General features: G+C 40.6%; 1 protein-coding gene across 2 annotated transcripts in view; it reads left to right on the top strand.

The window, feature by feature from the left end:
- The first annotated feature begins 469 nt into the window (after window positions 1-469).
- The window catches only part of NUB1 (negative regulator of ubiquitin like proteins 1), a 30,131-nt gene continuing 20,624 nt past the window's right edge, over window positions 470-9,976 (top strand). The window contains exons 1-5 of one of the 2 annotated variants that reach the window (XM_048837538.2): window positions 486-583; window positions 2,087-2,279; window positions 6,386-6,503; window positions 6,616-6,783; window positions 9,635-9,693. In XM_048837538.2, the coding sequence (XP_048693495.1) occupies window positions 2,272-2,279; window positions 6,386-6,503; window positions 6,616-6,783; window positions 9,635-9,693 (353 nt within the window). In that variant the 5' untranslated portion in view covers window positions 486-583; window positions 2,087-2,271. Of the gene's footprint in view, window positions 584-2,086; window positions 2,280-6,385; window positions 6,504-6,615; window positions 6,784-9,634; window positions 9,694-9,976 lie in introns of both variants that reach the window. The other variant, XM_048837539.2, reaches the window with a different exon arrangement.

Genomic DNA, 9,976 nt, shown 5'->3' with positions numbered 1-9,976 from the left:
CCTAAACAGGGATTACATCTACACAGGGAAATTAACCAGCCTCGCTATTCTGGAGTAGCTCAATTACACCATAATAAGGATGTTGGACTAGCTAATGCTGGTGCCACCTTCCCCATGCAGACAAGGCCAGAGAGAATTTTCACGGGGAGAGGATCCCCCAGGGCTCCTACACGCGCAGATGGGGCCTATGAGAAGAAGCTGTAATGGCCTCCCCCCCTCGCAAGAGAGGAGACACGAGCAGCGGGAGGAAACCTCGGCAAAGCTGGGCACGTCAGAAGAAGGGAAATGGCTCTTTCCTGGAGTCTGTCCCGTTCCGGCCGCCGCCCCACCTCTTTTTTACCACGGCGAGGGCTGGGCCTCACCAGACCCCCACCCTCGGCCCTAGCCAGATGGCGCCCCCTAGGGGAGCGCAGGGATATGAGGCTAAGAGAGCCCACGTTCCCTGCACACGTGAGATTCGTTCCCCGCACCCTTCGCCGCTTCCGGGCTTCCGTAGGGAGCCGGCTGCCCCGCCCCCCGCTGACCGTGCGAACGCAGCGTAAACAAACGGCCGGGAGCCCGCCGCGTGGCGACAGGTGCAGAGGTGAGCGATCCCCGGCGGGTGGGGGCGGGGCCTTCCCGCCCCTGGGAGAGACTCAGCCACGCGCTGGCGCAGCCGGGCCCCGCCCCCGCCCCCTCCTCAACTGTCCCCGCCCCCGACTGCCTCTGCCGCCGCGGGGGGACGCAGGCGCTGTGTTGCCCGGTGCCCCCTCCACACACACACACACGCGGCTCCTCCCCCTCCCCTCCCCCTCCGGGAGGACCCCGCCCCGCTCGGGGAGTGAGCTGCAGACCTGAGGTCTAGATGATGCTTAAAAATTAGATCGACACTTATGTGGCTCAGGGCTGTGACAGATTTCTTGCTCTGAGCGCCGCCGTTAGGTCGACCTAGGGCCCAGTGAATTCTTTCATCGATGTAGGTACTGCCTCTTGGCCCAGCTCTACGCTGCCTATAACTACGTGGCTCGGGGTGTGGAACATTCACACCCATAAGCGACACAGTTACACCGACCTAATTCCCCGTATGAGCAGCGCCGGGTCGATGGGAGAGCTCCTCCCATCTACATAGCTACCGCCTCTCCGGGAGCTGGAGGGCCTATGCTGACGGGAGAAGCCCTCCCGTTGGCCTAGGTAGCATCTTCACTGAACGCTAACAGCGCTGCTGGGGCAGTGTAAGTGTAGGCGAGCCCTTGGAAAGATGGATTAACCACATCAACGCAAATGCGCTTCGCATCACTCTTGGAAACGTCTGCACTGTGGCACTGTAGTGGTGCCCGTATGGTGGCTGTAGTGTAGACATAGTCTGAGCATTTTACTAGTGTATACAGGACCTTACAGAGCATAGCATAGTACCCTACTCTTACTATATTTGGATACTTTTTATTTAAAAATACACCCAACTTCTGGAACTGGTAGTACTTTTTAGCACGATAGCTGCATATCCTAAAGACAATGGCAGTGCCATTCTCCCCCCCACCCAACCCCCCTAATAACTAATCTCTCATTTCCATTAGGCTTGACTCCGTGGCATGGTTAAGTAGATCAGTGCCACAAAGATCAAGTTGCATTTGATTATCTGCAAATGGTTACAGGCAGGATTAGCCACTGCCACAGAAAGGGAGAATGTAGAGCTATAATTATTTTAGTACTTATATACCTGTCTGCACTTATGAAATACCCATCACTGCTGTATCATTCTTTCACTGAGGCGGGGATGCTAGATTTGAAGGAGCAGTGGCTGTACAGGCCAGGCTTCTCTGGGAAAGTCCAGGTCTGCATGCCTAGTAGAGAATCTGCAGTGTATGAGTCCAAGTCCTTCCATGGAACTTCTAACATTAACCACCATGACACTACTGTGGTCTCTGGGTCCCAGGAGACCATGCCACATCAGCTTCCCCCTTGAGCTGGCCATGCCGCCTCACTTTGAGCAAAGCCCAAGTTATTGTGTTTTGCTCAGCCAGCTTTCACCACGTAGCCCCTGCTCCCCTCCCTCTATGTGGCTGCCAAATCTCATTTCTTTACCCATTTGCTCTTGTGTGTCATCTAGAAGAGGGGAGCAACTGATTCTGTGACTGCTTTTTATTCATAAACATCTGATGTTACATTCAAAACATCCATTGGGAAATACCCCCACAGTTTTATTGAAAACAGCTTTGGGAAATACCCCAAAGCTTTTAGTGACGCATCACGAAAGTGAAAGTTGAATCATTCCAGGAACATTAATGTCGGACGATGGAGAGGTATGTCTAAATGTTTTATGAAGGATTCTGTTTTGAATACTGCAGTTTACTAGTCATGAATGAATATTAATAGTAAGATCAGAAAATGGCTCTCAACTTTCTGTTTAATAAACATGGATGATTTTTATAGGTTAAAAAGTTTGCTTGAACCTTTGCATTTACAAAAATGAAACTACTTTGTTTTTTATAGAGATATTCTTAAGATAATTTGTTAGAACAGGAGTAAAATACATTTAACTTAGGATTTTTCAGTCCCTTTTTTCTGTTTTAATAGTTTAATAAAAATCACAACTAAGCTTGATTTACAAAACTATACCAAAAATTGTTGATAGTATAGCCACTGTATGTATGATCAGTTTTCAGATTCAGTTTGTATTTAAAATTCTGCACATTGATGTTAGTATATGCTCCAATGTGACAAGTATATTTTGAAGACTTAGGGAAATGGAAACTGTTACAAAAAGAACAGATCTGGAGTTTTAGTAGAACATCTAAAGGAGGTTTGCATGTAGATACAGTGTAACAATTTGAGATTTTTAATCTGGTCTCAACAAACGTCATAGTCTCTGTTACTTGGATAATTTATTATTTAGGGCAATATATGTTAAGTAAAATATCTGCTATAAAATGATTTCCAGAATTCAAAAAAGATAAAATAGTAAATAATAATGGGGTAAATTAATTAAAAGCTGCCTAAAAAAGAATTGCTTGTGTGCGGATGAAAACATAGGGAGAAGAAAAGGAGTACTTGTGGCACCTTAGAGACTAACCAATTTATTTGAGCATAAGCTTTCGTGAGCTACAGCTCACTTCATCGGATGCATCTGATGAAGTGAACTGTAGCTCACGAAAGCTTATGCTCAAATAAATTGGTTAGTCTCTAAGGTGCCACAAGTACTCCTTTTCTTTTTGCGAATACAGACTAACACGGCTGCTACTCTGAAACCTGTCATAGGGAGAAGACTGTATTAGTAATACCCCCAGTGCTTTATTCTTATGTGACTGTGTTAGGCCCTTTACTCTTAAGCCTGGAGAAGGGCTACTACAAAATAATAGAAACAAAACGGACAGGGCAGCTTACGTCAATTTCTGCACAATTTACTTTTCTATTTAAAAACAAAACAGTTTCTTGTCTTTGTGGTTGCAAAGAAGCTTCCAAATGTCATCCAAGTGTAAATTGATTTAGTGTCGATCAGATTACAGGGAGACTGTCTCCTGGCAAGGGTAGCCTTTGCCTACAAGTTCGGTTTTTGTTTTTAGGAAGGGAGGACCTTTTCAAAATCAAATATTAATAGAAACGTTTCTAATTTTTTCCCCATTTCCCATGAACTGTTTCTAGCACTGCCCTAATATACAAGATCGGAAAGTGAAGCTATCTACAAGCAAAGGAGAAACTGATCAATCTATTTTTACCATCCAGTTTTAGAGGAATGAATGTGTAAATGCCAACATTTAAAAAAACTTTCCATGTAAGCTGAGGAATACTTTTTCTAAATAAGCTTGGGTGTCTAGGGTCCAAAAGTCACCCACCAGAAGCCTTCATGTGCATTCAGGTTTTTCCCTTGTATCTCCTCCATTTCTACCTCCTCCCTCTCTCCACTACCTTGGTTTCCTATTTTACCAGGATGTGACTCCTCTAACTTGGTAGGTCAATATTAGCTGTTCAAGAGTTTTACTCCCCCACCCCACCCCCGGGCCTGCTTTCACTCTGCCTGTTCTGGCTGAGGCAGAGATAGAGTGTTAGAGTCACAAAGCAATTTATTAACACAAAGTAAAGGTTGCCTGGCAGTATCTCATGCCTTTTCATAACATCAAATTCAGCAAAACATAACTCTTTATTTGCTGGTATTCAGAGGCTAAGTTACACACTAGTGCAACCTTAACTCTGCCCCTCCTGAGGTTGACAATAGCCACTGCGGAATTATCGGCATGCGCTTCAGCTGTCTTTGTTTTTTTTACATGTAGCTGTGTTGAATGGTGGAGGGATTAGTGGGATAAATTTGTCAGAGCTGTGATTGTGATATGAGGTAATCTGCGGGGCCCTGCCCTTTGGGAGCAGAGTCTCTGAGTGCCTCTGCCTGCCCCTCACCTTGAGTGTGTACACTGAGGGATGCAGTTTGCCTCATTTCAGGGCTGAGTTGTGTAGAGTGTCAGTAGCTGTGCCCAGGATTGTCACCAGTGAAGTAGGATGCATGAGTGGTATGTGAGTGTTATGGTGGGTAAATGAAAGCATAGTAGTGGTAGATGAAATCCTGTTTGTTAGGGTGAAGCGGGGGGTGTAAAATGGATTAGGCATTTGAGTAGCAACATGCCCAGCAGTCATTCTCACGTATCAGCATAGAGCATGTGTAATTCATTATCTTTCAGAAAATACTTGGAGCCCTTTCTAAATTATCTGTACAAATTAGCAGGACACATTTCCCAAAAGTAGAAAAATCCCTCAACACAGTCAGTTGCAGCATGACTAAAGGTCATTCTCAGGCTTCTGCCAAGGGTAGGGTTTGAATTTATAGTGTACGTGTGAAGCTCAGCTTCAGTGATATCTGCACTATGTCCCCTGGAGCCACCAAATTACTGTGACAATGGATTGCCTACACACCCTCATGCATAGACTTGCTGCACATGTGCGTTTCAATCTCTGGCTTGTGAGTTTTATCACATACTGTTCTAGGCAGCTGAACTCTTCCATATTATCTTTGTCAGTATTGCTTTGCCAAAGGGACAGTGGGTGCCAGGCACCAGCTGAGATAAAATGTCAAGTGAATGAGATCAGTGGGGGGACAAGTAGAGCCATGGTTTGAACTCCGGGTATGTGGAAAAAAGAAACAAAAAGAACCTGTTGATTTTGTAAAATGCTGGCTTTTTTGGAGGGCTGTATCTCAGGAACCCCTTGCTGAAGTGACCCCAAATTTGGACCACTAACGCTACCCAGCACCCTCATGAGGCACAGAAATTTTCAAAACAAGCTGAGTAAGCGTGCCGATTTTAGAGTTGATCTTTACATAGAAAGTGCTGCTCGACCTTCAGTATAGCAGAGTTGGCACTTCAATATAATGAGTGTTCTGATTTGGTTCAGTGGGGGCGGGAGCTTAGCTGGTGTAATAGCCTCCTGTTTATCCAACCAGTGAGAGAGTGAACTCCAGCAGAGAGCAGGAATTGAAACTATTCCTTAGCTTCCTGCTGTTGCTACAAGCTGCCAACATTCCAGAATGGTAGCTAGATAGGTTAGTAAAGACAGAGCAGTCATGGCCAAAACCAGGACTGTTGGCAGTTAAGAAAATGGAGAAAAAATAGAACATGTATGGTTAAAAAAGTGATTTAAAAATTCTTTTAGTTTTTATAATCTAAGATGTCACTGGTAACCTAGAAAACATTGGGCCCTGGTCCTCCAGCTAGCTCTGTGGAGACCCAGGGGTTAACCTGCATGGAGCCAGCGGCAGGAGCAGAGTCTTTGGTTTTTTTAATATATTATTTTTAACCTATGAATTTTCCTTATAAACAGTGAAATTACAATAAAGAGAAGTATATAAAAGCAAACTAAAGAAAATACTGTACAATTGTTAGCAAATTTCCATCTCCAAGTTTAAATGAAATTTGCAGAGTTAGTTCATTTATTGGTTTGATATTGTACTTCACTTGTTTGGTCATTTATATTTAAAAACTGCATTACTGATGTTTTGCTGGCAGCCATTATCTTGCTGAAATCAACACTTGCCAACAAAGTTCCATCCTCCTGTGCAACTGGCGTAATGAAAAGAAAAAATGTTAATGTTTAAATAGAAAAGTTTTCCCAATTATTCCATAATTATCAGAGCACAGTAAAAATTGAATTAGAATCTTTGTAAATTTGGTTTTAGTGTATTTTTAAAATACTATATTAAATGCAGTCTTCCTACGGAACTTTAAATAATACAGTGCATGTTCCCTGAGGCCCAAAGCCTCAAAGATATTTAGGTGATTTAAGTAAAAATAGTGGGAGGTAGATGTCAAAATATCTTTGAGGATCTGGGCCTGAGTTAAACAAGGTCTTTTGATTCATCAGAGAAACAACCATACAAACAGATTAATTAGTTTTTTCATTTTTCCTATTGTGTTTTGTATTAAAGAATGGCGCAAAAGAAATACCTTGCAGCAAAACTTAAAAACTGTTTAAGAGAAGACAAAATTCAGCTTTGGAAACCTCCATACACAAATGAAAATAAAGAAGCTGGTCTGGAGTTGAAGGTACGTATTCTGCCTCACTGTTCTGTGGTCATTTTTTTCACTTTTATTTCATACATGGCACATTTTACTATTTTATGTTTTACTAATGTATGTTCTTTTATTTTTCTGTTAGGAGCTTGCACAGAAATATTCAGCCAAGGTGAATCTCAGTGAAAATGAAACGGAGTGCATTCTTGAAGAAATAAGATGTGAAGCAATTGAGCGTGGAACAGGAAATGAAGCTTATAAGACAACAGGGGTTGCAAAACTTGAAGTGGTTTTGCCTCCTAAGATGAAAAAAGTAAGTCTGTATACATTAAAGTTATGAAAAGAAGCATAACTAAAATCTATAGTAAAGTCCATACAACTTTAATTCTGTATCTGGTGCAAAACATTTCATTGGTGCAAAAAAGCTAAATCGGTTGGAGGAGGAGGGAATTCAGTTCAGTCATAAAACTATCTAGAAAAAAAATAAAGAAAACACATTGCATCCCTCTTTACGGTCATTCAGAAACAAATTCTGAATGGAGAAAAATGAACCAAATTTAACTTGATCTTTTCTGATCTCACCATCCAAGTTAAAAGTGAATGTATGGTGCTCATTCAGTTTTACAACTTATATAAAACATCTAAAATTGTCAGTATATGGATATTGTTCTTTGTTTAATCACAGTTTTAATTATAAACAAAATCCTTATTTAGGCACAGTAAGTAACCCCAAAACAACACCATCTTTTGTCATGTAAAGGACACTTATGACAACTGTCTTCACTAGGGCTGTCAATTAATCGCAGTTAACTCAAGTGATTAACGCAAAACAAATTAACTAGATTAAAAAAAGTCATGATTAAACAATAATAGAATGCCAATTTAAATATAAATATTTTGGATGTTTTTTGCATTTTCAAATATATTTATTTCAATTACAATTCAGAATACAAGGTGTACAATGCTCGTTCTATATTTTTGTTTAAAATACTTGCGCTGTAAAAAAGATAAACAAAAGAAATAGTATTTTTCAATTCCTCATACAAGTACCATAGTGCAATCTCTTTATCGTGAAAGTGCAACTTACAAATGTTTACGTCGTCACCTGAAAGTGAGAACAGGCGTTCACATGGCATTGTTGTAGCTGGTGTTGCAAGGTATTTACGTGCCGGATATGCTGAACATTCATATGTCCCTTCATGCTTCGACCACCATTCCAGAGGACATGCTTCCATGCTAAATTTAAATTTTGTATTCTCTTATTGTTTAACGTTGTGATGATCACAACTATTTTTTTTAATCTTGTGATTAATTGAAATTTTTTTTAATTTAACTATGATATACCTGGGTAATACTGTAAATTATAAACTTAGCTACTTTAAATGGTAGGTGTCCGGCTTTTAATGATGCAACCTGCAGATGTGCTTGCATTGGTTAAACTATGGGTCAGCTAACTACTTTCCCAAACTAGCCATCTAAGGCAACTTAGGTTGAACTGGCTAAGTCCATTGCTTGAACTAGACACAGAGTGGAAAAAATAATTTGTCTAGTGTGTCTTGTACACTTGGCCATGTTACAAAACCACCAGATAGGTGACTCAGCATATTTGAGAATTTTTCTTCAAGAAATATCAGGTCAGAACTCTATTACTGTAAATGACTATATAGCTGGGTAGATGAGGACATCCATGGACACCATGCTCATGTGCCTGCCTGAAGTCAGCACTGTTAGTCCCTGGTTTTCACGGTTCCAGACAAAAATGACTAAATTTTCCTCAAACATTTAAAAAAAAAAAATCATCTTATTTTATAGACACACCAGTTGCAGCTCCATAGTTAAGGCTGAGTTCCACACTTTAAAGCAGGGATTTAAGCTCTTGTTTTATGTACAAAGAACAATTGCAATCTCTGTTTAAAAGAAAATTTACTCTGTTTTCTGAATGAATTTACTTTTGCAAGTAAATCTGTTGATATTTACTAAAAAAAGGATTATTTTTAAAAAACAGTTAGCACCCTCTGTCAGACCTTTTCTTGTTCCAAGTGATCTCAGCTCAGAAATTGTTTCTTGACTAGATCTAGTACAATGGATAGCTTTTTTTATTAAAGAACTTAGAATTAGTCTTCATGACTGAAAGTTTATCATTCAGCAGAGGCTGCACAATAATCTTCATAGAAATTAACAACAAACTCTTTTAAAGTGGCTGCAGTTTCCTATTTTTAATGTGATTGAGGCCACGGGTTGCTCTTAGTGGGGCTTGCCTGCATGGGGAAATTTACTGATCTATTTATGCAGCTATAAAATTGTACCACTGTCATTATATTGGTATAATTCCTTTTGTTAGTTCCTAGACATTTTTATTCTGTAACATATAGTGATATAATTTCCCAGATAGACAGACCCTTAGCAAAGATGACCACCACCTCCATTCAGCAACTTTCTGTTTCCTGACTGCATCATGGAGTGGGTCAAGATCACTTCACTCACACTGATAACAATAGAAGGCAGTTTCCATCACTGCTGAGGGCAGTCTGTGCTCTTATTCGTATTGACAACAATGGCGTCCATTTTGAAAGATGCAGTACTTAGTGTTTCTGAAGGAGATTTTATGTGCCAGCCTCTGCTGAAAGATAAACTTTTATGAAAAATATTGGGGGGGGAGGGGAATCTTAATGGTAAAACTTTATTTGAAAAAACTGCATTGGAATAGCTCTACTCAATGGCGAGTGCGGTATGGGTACAGGGTATGCACCCTAAACAACCTTAACTCTGCTCTGTAGCATCACTGTGAGGAAAAACAATCTAATGTGTCTCTGTCTAATCTGGGTCCACGAATGTTAATAGGCTTTAATTATAATCTGACTATTCTGTGGCATGACAAAAAAAGCAGAGTTAAGGTTGAGTGCCTTAATTGTGCATTTCAATAACTTAACTTGTTTGGATTTGAGTTAACCATAACTCTGAATTTCCTGGCTTTATAATGATTATTTGGGGATAATTACAGCATCCCTGTAAATCATTACTATGTGTACTCTCAACGTTACTGCTATTTTAACATAGTTTTTGTCTGGAAATAAAGAGAGAAATTGTGGCTGCTTTAAATTAGTTAATTAAGAAAATGCCCAAAGTACCTGTATACCATAACTTTTAAAAAATATTTACATTAGACCAGAAAAAACATGCTGGAGACTAAATTGATCATCACTGGCAAGGAACTGAGATCCCAGTAAGTATTATAACCTTTGTCTTTTTTCCCTTTTAAATGGTTAGTGTCCTCTTTTGGTTTTGGCTCATTGTGCTTTATTACAGTATGTCCTAGATTGGGGATCTCAAACTTTCATAGGGTGGAGCACATCTTGATAGTGTGTGTCTCATGAACACATCTTGTTTATGACTATATAACATCTGTGTAGTTACTATGGCAATTGCTTACGTGGAAAAGTCTTGATTTAACATGAAGAAACAAGGTGAAAGGTTAGCACCACATGACAAGCTAGTTTGCCATGGAC

This window comes from Caretta caretta, chromosome 2 (genome assembly GCF_965140235.1).
Source record: "Caretta caretta isolate rCarCar2 chromosome 2, rCarCar1.hap1, whole genome shotgun sequence".
Lineage (NCBI taxonomy): Eukaryota > Metazoa > Chordata > Testudines > Cheloniidae > Caretta > Caretta caretta.
The sequence above is the reverse complement of the archived record's forward strand: the minus strand, read 5'-3'. Positions and strand labels throughout refer to the sequence as shown.